This window comes from Aspergillus heteromorphus (genome assembly GCF_003184545.1).
Source record: "Aspergillus heteromorphus CBS 117.55 chromosome Unknown BO70scaffold_6, whole genome shotgun sequence".
Taxonomy (NCBI): domain Eukaryota; kingdom Fungi; phylum Ascomycota; class Eurotiomycetes; order Eurotiales; family Aspergillaceae; genus Aspergillus; species Aspergillus heteromorphus.
Window position 1 is genome coordinate 484,863 of NW_020290411.1, and position 17,377 is coordinate 502,239.

The 17,377-nt window shown below is 42.3% G+C and overlaps 4 protein-coding genes and 1 non-coding gene across 5 annotated transcripts; 3 read left to right on the forward strand and 2 right to left on the reverse strand.

The window, feature by feature from the left end:
• Nucleotides 1-225: 225 nt before the first annotated feature.
• On the reverse strand, nucleotides 226-2,324 carry BO70DRAFT_394432 (Leucine Rich Repeat domain protein; the record flags this gene model as incomplete). Its single annotated transcript, XM_025546460.1, has 3 exons — nucleotides 226-1,637; nucleotides 1,688-2,047; nucleotides 2,117-2,324. The coding sequence occupies 3 exons, from the start codon at nucleotides 2,322-2,324 to the stop codon at nucleotides 226-228; spliced, it is 1,980 nt and encodes a 659-aa protein (XP_025401431.1).
• Nucleotides 2,325-5,512: 3,188 nt separating this feature from the next.
• BO70DRAFT_369550 (MCT family MFS transporter) lies at nucleotides 5,513-6,869 on the reverse strand (the record flags this gene model as incomplete). Its single annotated transcript, XM_025544686.1, has 3 exons — nucleotides 5,513-6,472; nucleotides 6,525-6,754; nucleotides 6,830-6,869. 3 exons carry the CDS (start codon nucleotides 6,867-6,869, stop codon nucleotides 5,513-5,515), a joined length of 1,230 nt encoding a protein of 409 aa, XP_025401432.1.
• A 398-nt stretch (nucleotides 6,870-7,267) lies between these two features.
• Nucleotides 7,268-9,666, forward strand: BO70DRAFT_351049 (uncharacterized protein; the record flags this gene model as incomplete). The annotated part of the gene is made up of 4 exons (XM_025541724.1): nucleotides 7,268-7,305; nucleotides 7,356-7,887; nucleotides 7,943-9,526; nucleotides 9,577-9,666. The coding sequence occupies 4 exons, from the start codon at nucleotides 7,268-7,270 to the stop codon at nucleotides 9,664-9,666; spliced, it is 2,244 nt and encodes a 747-aa protein (XP_025401433.1).
• A 432-nt stretch (nucleotides 9,667-10,098) lies between these two features.
• BO70DRAFT_t96 lies at nucleotides 10,099-10,172 on the forward strand. The gene has a single exon. It is a non-coding gene; the product is annotated as a tRNA-Asn (tRNA).
• A 635-nt stretch (nucleotides 10,173-10,807) lies between these two features.
• Nucleotides 10,808-12,518, forward strand: BO70DRAFT_332532 (uncharacterized protein). Its single transcript, XM_025540924.1, has 2 exons — nucleotides 10,808-11,529; nucleotides 11,607-12,518. Exons 1-2 carry the CDS (start codon nucleotides 11,240-11,242, stop codon nucleotides 12,253-12,255), a joined length of 939 nt encoding a protein of 312 aa, XP_025401434.1. The 5' UTR covers nucleotides 10,808-11,239; the 3' UTR covers nucleotides 12,256-12,518.
• Nucleotides 12,519-17,377: the final 4,859 nt, after the last annotated feature.

Here is a 17,377-nt window from a genome sequence, read left to right on the forward strand (position 1 = left end):
TCCCCAACGCTGAAACCTCGCTCTCGCTATGCAGACAGCCGCAAACAAGAATCATGTCATCAGAACCACACTTTTGGCGCGCTCCGTCTGCAGTGGTCAATCAAGCAAATCAAACGCCATGCCAAATTCGCCGGAAATAGCAATGGAAGATAAAAAGACGACTAAAAAGAAAGAATAGATGGCAGGGTATAAGACTGATCATTCAGCAAATGCAACGCGAAATGATCACTTTTTGAACATGTAATGGCCGTACAAGCCGCCCACGTCTCCCACCGCGACGGGGATCTTGCGCATGCCCCACCAACGGGCGCCCATCTTCCAGCTGCGCGCACCGTCGTCGAGCATGACCTCGGGCATCGATGCGGGATCGCGAACGTACCACCCGCGACGGCCAAGTTCCCGCACGGTCCAGCCAGGCGAAACTCTAGCGGTCCGGGATCGCTCACGCAGAGGGGCAATGAGCTTGTCGCTGAACTCAATGACCTGCAACGGGTAGCTCTGTTGGGTGAGGATAACACACGCGTTGGGGTTGAAAATGGTGCCGATCGTCAACTGGTTGGCTTTGTTCAAGTCCAAATAGCACAGCGTGGACGGAACCCACGGCTCAGGGGGGTGCGAACTAGTCAGTTCTTCAGTAACGGGGCGGGACGGGACGAAGAATGAGTTGATATCTTGTCCAGTGAGCTCACAAGAGCTCAGACCCAGCTCTTCCAGGTGCTTGGTCAAGGGCACCAAGGCGTGGGTATGAGCAGAAGTGACCTTTGCGCCCCCCAAATTAAGAGAGCGCAGGGTGGTCGGCAAGTTGGGAAGGAGTGCGTGCACGTTCTCTTCCTCGAGGAGGCGGGACCGGGTGGGATCAGTCAAGAGGTTCAGGAAAACCAGCGAGCCGGTTACGGCCGGATGGGTCGAGAGGAACTCCACCACCCGAGAACCCCGAAGACGACTGCACCGGGACAAGCTCAGGTGAGTGATCTTGGCAGACTCGGGGATGGAGAACAGAGCATCCTCACTGATCTGCGTGTGGGTGACGTCTAGATGGGTGAGGTTGACGAGACGCGGGAGAAGGATCTCAAAGACCGAAGCGGGAAGACTGCTGCACTCGTGGAGCGATACCCGTCTCAAGTTTGGAAGAGTCGCAGGGAGACCAGGACTGGTGATCAGGGCCTCTAGGAACAAGCCGGAGAATGACTGGGAGGAGCAGCCGCAGAAGTCGACCGCAAACAGATTGGGGAGACCGGTGAAGAGCTTCTGGATCACTTCCATGCTGATATCCCCCTCCACGTGCTCCTGAAGCAGGCATTCCTTGAGGTTGGGTAGCAAGTTCAGACATTGAAGCAGGGTCTTGGAGGTGAGATTCTGGATCTCGGAGTTCATCTGCTTGGTCCGTCCCAGGCCAACCGAAGTAAAGTGAGAGAAGTCGAGACGACGAACCAAAGTGCCCAACGCCGGGTAGCGAGACATGTGCTGGAGGGCTTTGGAGAAGATGATAGAGTGGGGAAAGGTCATGTTTCGGTACAACACACCGAGGGTTGCGGCGTGCAACGTCTTGGAGGCAAGAAGGCAGGCGATCAGGTCCACGTTGCGCGGTGCGTATCCGTTGGGGGGCACATCGATGGCCAGCATGGAAATCAGGTAATCTAGGCAACGTTAGCTAGGTATGCACGCGAGGGAAGATCTGTTTGCTTACCGAGAACCTCCGGGGGCAGCCTCTCCAACGGGGACGTCCCTGCGGCGGGTTTCTGCTCGACTTCCTCCTCCTTCAGCTCGACGACGACTTCCTCTTCGACCTCAACCGGCAGCGCCTTGCTCGGCGGACTAGCAGCCTGTGGAGTGTTATCCCAGGCCCATCCACGCGCCTGCATGCTTCCAAGGCCCCGCAGGTCACTGTAACTCTTACTCAGACTCTTTCCACCTAGCCGGATCTGCTTCCACCCCAGGAACCCTCCGCACGGGCAGCAGAAGTCGGGCTGCATGTCGACGGGAGACCGCTTGGGCGGCTCCTGAGGGGTTTGATCAATATGGGTGTCGAGAAATGATTGCGCAATGCCTGTGACGTGTGAGTGACCTGTTAGCGATTGCCGGTCCATGGTGCGCGGCGTTGCGGACAGAGACATACCGTCGACGTCTTCCTTGATGGAGCCGAACGACTCGCGACGGCTGCTAGACCGCGAGTTCTGAGATGAGCAGGCGGGCGAATGAGGAGACGGGGAGGCGTTGCGCGAGGTGTTGGTGCTGATGGGCGAGACGTCCCCCGAGGCCGCGGTGGCGTATCTCGCGTGAGGGGGTTTGTGGGTAGGGATCGGGACGGTGGTAGCGGCGGACATGGTGACGGGGAGACCGTGAGGCTAGGGAAAGGCTCTATATACTTATAGGAGAAGTAGAGCCAGTCCCGAGACAAGGTGATGGATTGGTGGGTGGCGGGTGGTCAGGGCAGGACAGAACAGGATCAGACGAGGAGGGCTCCGAGAAGGTTGGAAGGGGAGACGCAGGCAGAGGGGGGAGGGAAAAAGCTTTTTTTCTTTCCCCGGATTCCACCAGCGCACCCCTGGCTGCAGACTACACCGGAATTGGAGAGTCAAAGAGGGGCGTTGGAGACACGACAAGCAGTCGGGTCAGTCGGGTGAGGAGGTTGAGAACTTGTTAGTCACGGAAAGGGAACAAGACCGCGCGCCCCGAGGCGGGCAGCGAGCGCTCTTGTAACCAGGAGATCCGAGCAGGAGCACGCGCGCACGATTCGCTGGGGTGGAGCACGTCCTGGACTATGCAGCAGTAGTAGTAGCAGTAGTAGCAGTAGTGGTGGTGGACAGGGCTGAGGGTGCAGATCGATACTTGATACTGTAGAAGAAAGGGGGGGGGGGAATTGATTGTTGTTATTGATTCATGCACGGGAGTGGGTGGGAGGAAAAATCGAGGGCACGGAATGGGCACGGAAAGGAAAAGATGCTGCAGGCCGACGTCAAGTTTCCATTAAGTAAGGTGAACACCCTCAAGACTGGAACACTACTGACACCCCCCGACGCGAATTGCCTTCCACGGCTCCCGCCTCCGACCCACCGGCCACATGGGGCAATCACAGCCCGCAGCGGCGACTGGGAAAGAAATCTCGTCCCATTCGGAGAAAATCATATTAATATTGAGCTTGAAGAATAGAGCGAGTAATAAGTACTAAAGGTCACAGGGATTCTCCATTATTCGAGTTGCAGCTTCCGAGCTCCCCCGACACCAGTTCGTCGTCCTCGAATCCTTTGACCGTTGATCGATCTCGGCCGGTCGAGGATTGGCTGATGCGACTATCGCCGTACTATTTTAATCGCCTCGGAGGCGCTACGGTTATCAATCAGCCAGGCAGTCGGAGATGGCGGAGTCGGACATCTCAGGACGGAATGCTCCCTATTAGGGAGATGGACGAGATGATTCCTCCCAACTCTCTCTCTCTTGGAGTCGCTGGAGTCGACACTGACCTCCGATGTATCTATTCCCTAACTGTGGACGGAGTACAACCGGCATTTCCATTAGTCGAAGAAAGCGATGATTCGATGCGGTGGTTCTGGCGCCATCGCCGACCTTCGCTCGATCGGGATCACCGCCTGCATTCTATGACATAATGGAAAGTCGCCGCCCGCGGCCCCGTGACCCGTCCCAACGGGGCGGGTCTGCTGACAAAGCCGAGGGGCTCCCGGTGTTATGCGCGTTATACCGGCTTATACGTGGAATGCCTGCTAAAGATGGACCCCCGGGGAACTGATGTTGTCCCGGGTGTCCTTCGCACGGCGCTCCAGGTGAAGATTACTACGTACTCTCCTCGGCCCCTGCATCGCTCGTCTTCCAAGCTCTCGCGCTGATTTCTCGCTGGTTTCCCCCGGAGATGCACGCTCCCCTGATGAAGTAACCCTTACCTAACAGTTACTACCCACCCCCTCCGCCATTTGCTCCGGGAGGGGTCCCGTGATCATGCGGAGAGCGCTAGTGGCTGTCACAGTTGTCACTCCTCGTTCTCCATCTTCCCTCATCCTCCCAGTACTAACTGCTAGGCGAATGCATGGATGATGGGACAATCCTCCCCGGAAGTCTATCCCAGAACACCGCCCAGGAGTCAAGTTCAGAAAGGGAAGGAGCCATAGAGCCAGACAAGCTCCGAGAAACTACCTAACCTGCACGCCGTTGGAACTTCAAGTTCTGAATTGACTCTGTCGAAGCATGATCGAAACGTTCCAATCGGCGCCACGACCCGAGCTTCCAACTATGATCGCCGCCCTCACCGTGGATGAGTGATCGCAAAGGAATGCGTGGCAGGCAGCAGTGCAATACAATACGGCTGCGGGCACGGGGTCAGGAAAGGAGGGGCGGCTGGTATGCGGCCAACAGCCTCACTCATGCTTGTCTCCAACCAACCCCAACCTCATCTAGTCGAAACATCAATAAACGCAGTGACGACAGGTCGCTAACGGGGAGCTTGTTCCCACTTCCCATGCATCCGACTTGGCCGGGGACACAAAATGGGATGGAACACCCCTGTTCATCCTTGGCCTGGGCCGGTCTTGGCTGCCCCTTGCAGTCGTGGAGGCCGACGCAAATTCCCAGGGCTTTACGCCATGGAGGGTGCCATGTCGTGATGGCTGGGTTGGAAATTGCCATGCAGTACTATCGATCACGTAAAACCACGCAATGTCGTGGAACACTGATGACAGACGTCGTAAATCCGAGGTCATACGTAACATGCCAGACCTTGTCCCAGGCAGTTATCCCCAGGAAAGATTCCCAAGCTGCCAGGATACTCCTGACTAGTAGTTCCTCGGTAGCCGCGAGCATGCTCCTCCCCCTTCCCCACACTCTATTGGCCTGGGCGTCATAGTCGGGTTTATCCCCAGACCCCCGCTGCCGATGGCTCCGTACTTCTTGTTCCCAGGTATGATACGTCGTCAAACATGGAGGGTGAATCCAGCTCTTGGTTGACCGCGGATTGATCACGAGGTTGTTCGCGCCAGAATGACACCACTTGACACCACGCTCGTTTCCATCGTGTGGTCCCCATCGTATGGTCGGATGAAGTGACCCATGGGTTGGACTCGCGTTCAGGATCGGATAGGTGGGTAAGCCCGGCTCCATAAGGCTGAGAGACCTCAATCTCATCTAAGTATGGTGGTCTCAGTTAGACAAGTTCATATGTAAATAGCTAAATTTGTAACAGTCCGACCCCTAATGCCGGTAAAACACATTGCGATTAATGAGGGGAGAAAACGTGGAAGCACAATCCAGGGGAAGTGAAAGCAGTAGCGAGTGGAGAGGAGATGGATCCCCGGTTTGCGTGACAGGCCACCTGACACGCCCCCTCCTCGTTTGCCGACCCCATGGGATGTTGGCTCGGCCGTCTTTCACCTCGTCCAACCTTGCTGCTATTGTACACATCCGACCACTCAGCAGTGATCCCTCCTCCTCGCCACCCCAAAACTCATACTCCACAAAGCAATTACCCCTGTCTGGGACTTCCATCAACATCAACACCCATCGCGTCTCATGTCCTGCCCAAAATGCCACGTGAAGTGGTGGCCTTGGTCGCGAGCGCGACACATCCACCCACCAAGCACACCACCCCACTCAATATGGAGGCTTGGAGAAATCCCCCATACTTGTCGAACAGTGCTCCATTGACCGGGGGCCCGATGAGAGCTGCAAATGAGCTAAGCCCCATCCCCATCCCCATAAACGTGCCGCTGTCCCGCGCGTCCTTGATGCACATAGCAAACGCCGCGGAAGCCCCCGAGACAATCGTCCCGGAACAGAACCCGAAAGCAATGGAGTACACGACAAACCCTGCCGTGGAACCCACCGTTGTCATACAGAGCATGACCACCGCAGTGGCGAGACCTCCGATCGCGAAGACATTCAATCGTCCGTACTTGTCTGCTATCACACCCGGGATTATACGTCCAAAGGTCGAGGCTGCGTTGATGATTGCTAGCAGATATGAAGCTAGCGTTGCGTCCACGCCTTCCATGACCGCATAGGTTGGAAGGTAGTACAGAGGCGTGAACATACCAATGAACATGAGAAAAAACGCGACAAGCACCATGACGAATGTCGCGTCCTTGAAGGCCGATCCCACAAAGAAGTTGGTTGTACGCGGGGGTAGACGAGCCTTCATAACCACCCAAGAGAATGCCATGAGGGGCATGATGACAAACCCCATGATTCTCACCGACCATCCGAATCCCAACGAGGAGCTGTTGAGCATCTTGGAGAGCGCGATCGGGAAGATGACACCTCCAATGGATGAACCGGAGACGGCGAGGCCTAGTGCAGCTGCTTTCCTTTTGTCAAAGTATTGCAATACTGCTCCAAGGGCTGGCATTTGCAGAAACGCCATGGCGATGCCCATGAGCACGCCTTGTGCCAGCATAAACTGCCAGTACTTCGAGCACAGGCTTGTCATCATCAGGGCGAAGATGTAGACTACCATGGCGGGTCGTATCACCTGTCATATGTTAGCGAGATTATCATAACGCTGATGAGGGAAGATGACTTGCCCATTCGCCATAGCGATCGAACAATGGCCCTCCGATAGCGCCCGCTCCAAATTGGATGAAAGTCGACAGTGATCCAATCCAAGATATCTTTCCAGATGGCTCATCACGGAGTTGGTTCTCCTTGTAGTACACCTCGAAGACGCCGAATGAGTTCGAAAAACCAAGGCATGAGAAGAAGATACAAGCACTTCCAGCGGCAACAAGCCATGCTTGAAGGCCGCCATCGGGTGCTTTCTCAAATTTTAAGGAATCAGAGCATGTTTGACCTTGTCGGGATTCTGCAGAAATGGACTCGTTTCCTTCACCTTTTTCTGGATCACAATGTGTTGTTTCCGTTGTTGCCATTTTGTCTGGTATGAGGTGCAGTTGGTGATTTGGTTAGGAAACAGTTTCGACTCAACTATGCCCCACAGTCTGCGATCACTTAATATCGCTCTATTCCATCCCCACCTCTTATATATGATGGCCTTTCGAGAAACCACTCAGTCGGCCATACTGGCGGAGATAACTAGGGTTCGGTCGGGAAATGGGGGGCGAGTCGGACCAAAGACGCAACTGCCGACGGCAGTTTAATCACCTCTATTGCCCAGCTTCCTGTAATCTTTCTGCAAGCTTCCCACTCTCCCTTTCGGTCGGAAAATTAATCGGTGATACGAAAGATCTTATCTGTTGCCGGCCAATTGATCCTTGACATTCTTGCGTGACTCGGATCCCGGGACATATCACATCGGCTGTAAGGCACCATGACCGAGGGCGAGCGCCGGCGCCGAAGGCCAGCTGTGTAGGCCATCCTCTCCTTTCTGTGTTCTGCGCTAACAAATAAACAAACAGGTCTTGCTTGCTCTGTAGGAGACGCAAGATTAAATGTAATCGGGAAACCCCATGCAGCAACTGTGTACGGACGAGGAACGAGACATGCGTGTACGAGAACCATGATTCACCGGCTCCGCCGCAACGTCTTGGCCATAACCAAGCAGGCCAGATTATCTTGGGGCGGCAACCCAAGGGGTTAGATCATGCTATGTCTTTTGAAAGTAGTAGGCCGTCGACAATTCTGAGCCATCAGTCGAGCTCGTTCGCAGATAGCCCGAGTGCTCCGACCGTTGCCACCCATATATCCATTCAGGAAGTCCAGGCCATGAAGAGCAGGATCCAAGAACTTGAAGAACAGCTAGATAAAGCAACACGAGGTTCAACTCAACCCTCAGTGCCGAGTCCTGATTCTAATATAGAAATTGTTTCGACTCAAATAACTGGGGTAATCCACGTACAGCATGACCATCCTTTGGCTGTCACTCGTCGTGCGATTCACAAGTCTCGCATGCTAGGCCAGAGTTACTGGATCATTGGACTTGTTGCATCGGTTAGCTCTAACGCATAATTTTAATATCGCGAGACAGGTTGCTGACAGTCTCTAGCTTCGGGACATCTTTGATGCAATTGATCCACTTGTCCGAGAAGAATCGGCGCTTTTCCCGGGCGTACAGAAGTGCAAAGCCCTGGCAAGGATAATAAAGTCACGGCGCGCGCCCAAGTGGCCCTCGCCACTAAGCACCGATCTACCACCAAAAGACCTTGCTGACAAGCTCGTGGACTGTTACCTTCAGACTACCGAGACCATCTATCCGATTCTGCATGTTCCGAGCTTCAGGAGAGACTACGAAGCGTTATGGTCGCCGACTAGTGAGCATAAAACGGCGTTTCTTGTTCAGGTCAAGCTTGTGCTTGCTATTGGAGCCACAACTTACGATGAACACTTTTCCCTACGCTCTCTCGCCGTTAAGTGGGTATATGAGGCACAGACCTGGCTTGCAGAGCCCGAGTACAAGTCCCGATTCAGCATTCAGGCTGTGCAGATCCATCTCTTGCTTTTACTTGCTCGGGAGGCGGCTGGTATAGGCCCCACACTGATATGGATCTCCTTTGGCGAGCTCCTGAGAACAGCAATACATATGGGGTTGCACAGAGACCCTACCGGTCTACCAAAGGGGCCATTCCTTGCCGCAGAGATGCGCCGCAGGCTATGGAACACAATCCTGGAAATCAGTCTGCAAACAAGCATGACCTGCGGTGGACCACTGTTGATGACTTCGGATGACTTTGATACGGAGCCTCCCAGCAATTTCGATGATGAACAGCTCATTGAGGGAAACTCCTCCGAGGATCCCGCTCCAAACCCAGACAGCAAATTCACGCGCGTGACCATTGCAAGAACACTTCGAAAGACGTTCCCGCTCCGCGCCGCGATCGTCAAATTTCTCAACGACATGAACTCCCACGGAACGTACGAGGAAACACTTCGACTTGACGCCCAGCTAAGAGCCTCATACAAGGATCTATGCCAAACTCTGCAAGCATTCCGCTCTAATACCGGACCCTCTCCCTCTCAATTTGCCATCCGTGCCGTTGATTTTCTCATGCATCGCTACCTGTCGTCCCTCCACCTCCCCTTCTTCTTCCCCGCCATGCACGAAACATCCTATGCCTATTCCCGCAAAGTGACAGTAGACATATGTCTCAAGATGTGGCGCTCAGCCTACCAGCCCCCGTCTCTTCCGTCATCGGACAAGTTCGCTCGATTCGTGGCCTGCGGATCCGGGCTCTTCCGCACCGTGGCCATGCAAGCAAGCATAGCCATCGCCGTCGAGCTGAAAGCCCAACTCCAGGAAGACCAAGGTCTCAGTCCCGCGCCCCTCCGACCGGACCTCCTCTGCGTGATCGACGAAGCGAAAGCCTGGTGCTTGCAGTGTATCGAAGCCGGAGAGACTAATATCAAGGGATACCTGGTTCAGAGTTTACTTGTCGCGCAAATCCGCGGCATGATGCAGGGTATCAGCAAGGCGGAGCTTCCGAATGTATTGGTTGGGGCTGCGGAGGAAGCTGAAGAGGAAGCTTTGGCTGTTCTTACGGAGAAAGTGTCCCAGGATGGGGATGTATCCATGGATACGTCTCCTTCGAACGTGGCTTCGGATCTGATTGAGGACTGGGATTTTGATCTCATGGTGAGTCGGACCTCTTTGCGGGAGTGGATTAATGATCTAATTAGCGATAGATGGCGGATACGATGTTCAATTCTGATGATTCGGACCCGATGAATTGGGTGTTTCCTGTTGACGTTATGCAGGAGTCGCTGATTTCGTGACATTATCGGTGGGAAAAGTCTACGTGGAGTTTAGGGAGCGGTAGGCGGGATGTGTGTAAATAGTCCCATCTCTCTGTCAGAATTGTATATACCCTTGATCTGAATGTAAGGCGTGTTCCAATTGTTTGTTAGTAGCCTTCCTCTCCACCATGAGCTCGGTGTGTTTGTTCTCCTGCATATTTATTATCCCCATTAAATATTCCCGAGGCAGCCAAATCGTCGACCAGCAAACAACCCCCCCAGACACCTTAACCCAGCATTTATCCCTTTAGAAGCTATTTCCACCATCGCCAAAAACCAACCTTTGCAATATGAACACCCCCCAAACCCTGAAAACCCTACCCCAAGCACAACCCACATCATGCTTACGCCCCTCCCAAAACCCTGCAAGCGCAGTACATAATTCAAGACGTTGCGTCATACTTACAACTCGTCTGGGTGGCGCAATTGGTTAGCGCGTACGACTGTTAATCGTGAGGTTGAGAGTTCGATCCTCTCCCTGGACGTTTCTTTTTTCTTGCCTTTTTTTACCCGTCCGTCACGCTTACCACCACCAGACCGACAAGACAACCAATCAATCGATCAGGTGGGGAGAGAGAGAGGGTTGTGTGCTTTTTGTTGTTTGTCTTTTCTCTTTTGTTTTTATTCCTTCTTCTTTGAAAGGATCCAGGGCTGAGGTGATGTATCTGGCCTAAAAAGTTCGCCTATGGTGTTTGTTATGGTAGGGTAAAGACCACAAAGGGCTGAACATAACTCCGCATGCATCGCCGCTACGGATGAACCCGACTCCCGCCTCAAGGGTTTCGCGTGCGCTAGTAGCCTCTCAGTGCCCTAATTGGCCCTCAGCCCGGAGAGTGGGTGGGCAAGCGTGTGGTGAGTTGCGATATCACCATGGTACAATGGTGGCACAATATCATAAAATGGTATTTTCTTGCTGTGTATTATGTCAGATGCGTTAACTATGTTAGGGCTCCAACCTATCATATGTGGCCAACGAGGCCATATGTTCGGTTAGTTTTCGACCATCGAGCTGATGTCGCAAATTACTGCAGAGTTGACAAGGGTCTTGGCACCGGTGTTTTGTACCCCTCCCACCCAATTTATTGACAGCATTATGCCCCAGCTACTAGTGTGGGGGCCATTTAATTCTCCTCTGTCTTTCCCATCTTTCCCTTCCGGTTTCTTGACAGCAATGTGGCCGTCTTTGTTGTTTTACCTTGGACTGAATCTGAATAAGATGGTTGTCCCGACTCCCGCTAATAGCCGCAAGTGAGGATCACTTAGGGCCATGCAGGAGACTAAAGTGCTTCAATCCAACAAGTCTGGAAGCTGGGCACTTACTCAATCTACTCTCCGGGCCTAATTTGTTATCACGAATTGGGTGCTGCCTAGTGGCCAAGAGCCTATTAAATCCCGCTGGTACTTATCACGGCGCTCAGCGTGGAGCGGCTCTCAGCCGGACAACTGACTTAAATCATGCAGCCACCTGCTGTTGATCATGCTCCTCTTGTCCTATCTGAGTGAGTGTACTCTCTAATGATTTCCCTCCCTTCTCACTCATTATCAATCGACCATGTCGTCATCAATACCGGCCAGCATAACCTCCCTAAGCACCATATTCACCCCGCCTGCAGAATGCACCACGAGATGGACATATGAGGGCTCCGCCTACAACCAAATCTCAAATGGCCTGCTGCTTCAGAATGCAGTAGCCGTGGATTGGACCTGCTTTCCTGGTGGCTTTTCCAACACCGGCAGAGTGGCTTATGGCTCGGCCTACAGCCCCGACTGGTGTCCATATGGGTACACCTCTCCGCAGGTGGACATTGTGGGCACCGCGACAACGGCCGTTTGTTGTATATCGTACGTTCCACATTCAATGTTCCAGAGCTGGAGAAATTATTAGCCTTGAGCCGCGGCTTATCCGTTCTGCAACACAGAGACTTCACCTATTACACAACACCCACGACTGTTGGAGACCTTATATCCACCAATGTGGTGTTCGCCGGCTGCCTCAGTATGTATCCCGCATCGGACGGTTCAACAAGCGTCCCCTGCCGCAACGATACTGCCAAAACATGCAACACCGTCGTCTCAGGCCCGATTACCATGTGGGCTCAGCCTATTACCGTCGCCTTCAATAAAGAACAAGCCAGCGCATACAACTCCATTACAGCCTCCCCAAGCTCAACTAGTGCCTCTAGTCTGTCCACTCAATCACCAGCAGCCGCAGCCGCAGCATATTCCACCATCGCTCAGTCCACTTCCACTTCCACAACAACACCGCTTCAAGACGAATCGAAAAATACGGGTCTATCCACAGGTGCCAAGATTGGTATTGGCATCGGTATTGCCGTGGCGGTTCTGCTGCTTCTCAACTTCACCGCATTGTTTTGGTACCGGCGCTACCGAAAAGCGAAGGCAGCCCATGGCAAAGAAGACATATCTTATTTACGACAATACCGTCAGCCGGGGGTCGTCGAGCTGCATTCGGCGCATCGCCCACCTGAGATGGATGCTCCGAACCGTTGCGAAATGGCGGCCCCAGCAGGCATGACGTATCGCGACCGGGTCGAGCTCTATGGGTGATCGTTGCATGTATATACATACGATTGTTATCCATTACACCCATCATTTGTCGCGATGCAGTTTTTAGCATTGTTACTACACCAGCCTCTCAGCTAGTGATGCTTCAGACGGCAGTTCTGCGTATCCTTTTCTTATCAGTCGAGGAGAAGCCCCTACCTTGTTCATTTTAATCTTCAGGTTTATTGTCTGTGGTGCTCTGCATTTTGTACTGGATTGATTTGTTATTTCATGACATGACTGCCACAGCTATTTCGTTATTGGCGTACAAAAGGCCAGATATAGTATCGTATTGTTAGGTCTAGAATGACAATATAATAAAGGTCTGATTCTATGATACTGCTGCGCAGGCAGTTGGGCTATATAGACATAGAATTAGATAATAATCAGATATATATAAAGTTATGTATAGGGCTATATATAGACTGATTTAGATTAATTAGAGATTAAAGAGCTAAATCTTGTTCTATTATTATATTAAGTTCTTATTTTATTTAATATATTTTCTTCAGCCTATAAAGGCTGTAATTTCTAGTAGTAAATATTAATATAATATTAAATTAATTTTTAAATATAATAATTTTAGTATCAGGATAGCTAGTTGGCTTGATTAATTAATTCTAGTAATCTAATAAATTTTATATAATTTTAAGATATTAATAATTTAATAAAATTATTGACTGCTATTTTATTTATAAACTATTAATATATATTAATTTGGCTATTCTGAATCTTCTGGCAAAGCTAATATTAGTAAATATTAATATAATAAAAATAAATTATTATATAAAATTTTTTATTAATCAGTATTCGCAGTATTTACTGATTATTATAATTAATTATTATAATATAATTAGAATTAAATCTAATAATATTAAAAAGATATCTCTATCAGAATATATTCTTCGCAGCTTTTAATATTATAAATGATTTGACTTTTATTATTAATATAATTACTGTTTTTTATTTACTTACTTATTAATTAATAGATTTTTTATATAAATAATATATATAGTCTTTTAAGAATTACTGATTTTTAAGATTTATATAAATTATATTACTAGTAATTTTAATTATATTTTTTTTTTATTTTTTTCAGAAAATATTCTCTTATTTTTAATAATATTTAAATACTGAATATATCTATCTTATTAGAGTGGCTAACGGCCAGGTCAGGTCAGGTTAATTAGAATTTTTATACCTAACCACCAGGTTATAATCAGATTAAGAAAATTTTTATATCTAATTATAATATAGCTAAAAACCGGGTAATTAATTATCTTAATTATTCTTAATATTAAGATTTATCTGCTATATTTTTTTAAGCTCTAGTATAATTAAGATATATCTAGATTAAATAATTATTAATCTGGCTATCTTTATTATCGTCTAAAAATATATAAAAAGAAGCTTTTTAGATTAAAAAAATATAATTAAGAAAGAAATTAGTATCTTTTTTATTATTATCTATTAAAAATAATAAGAAAATTCTAGTTATATTAATAAAATTTAGCTTTTTATAAAAATTATTATTCTTATAATAAGAAATATATATAAAGATATATAATTATTATTCTATTTTAGCTGTATATTTTAATTATATTATAAAATATTAGAAAAACTATATATTAATTATTAATTAAAATACTAAAAATAAATATATTATTTTTATTTTATTATTTCTTCTGAATTAGACTATTCTTAGATTTATAAATAAAATATAGCTCAAAGAGCTATTAACAGAATTAAAAATAAATAAATAATTAAGAAGATTATAAATAATTAGATTATTAAAATAAAATAGATTAAATAAATTAAACAGATTAAATAGATTAAACAGATTAAATAAATAAAATAAATAAATAAGATATTTAAATAAAATATACTAGATCTGTATTATAATATTATAGTTTTTATAAAAGATTTTATAAAAATTTTTTATAGATTTTTTTTATAAATATCTATTTTTTATTCTAATTTATTATATCTTAAGTAGTTTTATTTAAAAAAAGAGATTATTTTATAACTCTGAGCTTTAGATATAAATTTTTACTTATTAGATTTATTATTAAATCTATAATCAGAGACTAAATTCTATTTTATTATTATACTAAGCTCTTATTCTAATCTAATATCTATTAAACAGAGTTTTCTGCTTTTATTTTTTTATATTTATTATTTATAAAATAGCTTCAGAATTATAAGTTAATTCTAATTATTTAATTTATTTTTAAAAAATATTATTAAATCTTTTTCTTTTATTTCTCAGATCTTTATAAATTATAATAATATTTAAATTAAGATAAGCTTCTTAAGTTAGATTTTTTCTTTTTTTTTAAATCTTAAGATTATATATATTATAAAAAATTAGAAGATTATTTTATAATTTATATTCAGCTTTTTAAAAAAAGCTTTTTATTTTTTAGAATTAATAATAGAAGATAATTTTTTCTAAAGATTATATATAAACTTAAAAATTACTATTTTATTTTAATTAAGAAAAGTTATTAATAATATAAAACAGCTTTTAGAAAGATATATTATTTTCTAATAAAATCTTTTATATTTATTATATTATATATACTTATATCTTATAATATTTAGAAATTAAAAACTTAGAAACTAGTTCTATAAGTTATTATCTTTATAAGAATTATAAAAAGAAATTATTATTAGTTATATCTAAGTAAATAATTAGTCAGATACTAAATAAAAAGTTATTATAGATATTTATTTATTTTTTTAAAATAAATCTTTTTTAATTATTATCTTTCTTTAGATCTCTATAGTTTATAATAAACAGAATTTTTAGAATTAAATCTTATATTTTATAATTATTTATTATCTACTGTTCTGAACTGTTGAGTATATTTAATTTAAATAAATAATTAATTTTATTATTTTATCTTTCTGTTAAAAATTAAGTTCTTTTAATTAAATATAGATTAAAGAATATTTTATAGAACTATTTAAAGAGATATATATATAGCTATTATTAAAATTTCTAGATATTAAATAAATATTAATTATAGTAGACTGCTGGATTAGTCTTAATTAAAAAATATTTTTTAATTTAATTAAATATTTTTTAATAGAAGATATAGATTATTATAAGATTTTACTAGATTTTTAATTAATATCTAGATCTTATATTAATAAAAATCTAGTTATAATTATTTTATTAGTCTTATATAAATATAATCTTATTTATTAATTATTAGATATAATAATTAATAATATTAGTAATAATAATATAATATTTAATATAATCTTAGCTAAATTTTAAACTTAACTTAATTAGAGTATTTAGTTTTATAATATTTTAATTAATTCTGATTTTTTAAAGATTATTTAAAATCAGTATTATATTTTCTGTCTTATTTATATAATTTAGTTTATAATTAATACTCTTCTGCGGAAATTTTAGATTAAGATTTTAAATAATATTATTAAATATATATAAAAAAATAATAATAAAAGTCTTAAAGTCTCTTTTAATATTTGAAGAATTTTTAAAAAAATATATTCTAAAAGCTGTCTATAAAAGACTAATATAAAATCTTTTTTTATAAAGAGTTTCTAAAAGTCTTTTATTAATTAGTTTATTATATTAATTCTTAATTATAAATTTAAAAGATTATATAATTTATAAATATAAGTTCTTAATATTATAAAAAGTTTTTACTTATTTAATAACTTAAATCTAGCTTAATTTATTATCTTTTTTTTAATTATAAAATCTACTGGAACTTAATTTATTTTATAATTTATTAAATACTTAAACTCTATTAAGTAATTAAAAGTTTTATTTAGTATTATAAATATAATAATATTAATTATCTTTATTTTATTATAATAAAATAAAAATAAATAAAATATTTTCTTAAGCTTCTATATTTTTTTTTTTTTTATTTTTTATCTTTCTAAAAATAATAAATCTATTATTTATAAAATTTATAATATCTATAATAATCTCTTTAATTATCTGAATTATTTAATTAATAGACTAAAAAGAAAACAGATACTCTGAAAGAAAAAAATTTTTAAGAATTTATATAATATATATTAAAAGCTTTAAAAATATTATTATTATATTTATTAAATAGAAGACTATATCTATATAATTATAATTATTCTGAACCTGATATTAAAGCTTAAGAAATTTAAGAAAGATATATAACTAAATAAGAATATTAACTAATATTATAAATATTAAATTATTTTTAAGAAGATATTCTTTTTTTATTTTAATTAAAATCTAATAATTAATATATTATTAATAGTCTCTGAATTATTATTAGATTTAGATAAGATTTTTTATAATATCTCTAAATATTAGAGATTTTTATTTATAGTTAAGATATATAAAGAATTTAAAATATATTTAGATATTAAAGATATATAGCTTCTTAAGATATCTTTAATTAAATTAATATAATTCCAGATATTATAAAATATATTAATATTTTTATTTATTAAAAGTTCTGCTGTAATTAGTTTTCTATTTTTTATTAAATAACTAGAGATTTTCTTTTAATTATAATTAATAATATTAGTATTAAATATTTTTTTAATAGTTCTTAAGATATTTATTATTATTACTAAAATTATCTTAATTCTAATATAATTAAAGCAGTTATACTTTAAATATATATTAATTATTTTATTATAAATAAGAAGTATTAGAAAATACTTAATAATCTTAATCTAGATTTAATTATTTTTATATTTAAGAAATAAAAGAAGAATAAGATAATTATTATTTTTTATATTAATAAAAATAAAAATATAGATAATCTTAAAGATAATTTAAAAAATAGATTATTATTAAAATTAAAAGAACTAATCTTATCTAAGTTTTTAATTATTATATATATTTAGATAGAGATAGAGACCCAGTCTTTATAATTTTTATATTATTATAATTATTATTCTAAATAATATAAAGAATAAATATTTTATATCTTTTTTTATTTCTTTTATATTAAATTCTATAAAAATCTTTTTTAGAGTATAGTATATTTCTTAAGGGCCTGAGATAATTAATTAAGCAGATTAAATAATAGATTATATTTAAAGAAATAAGAATATTATTATATCTATACTATAATTAAATATATATTAT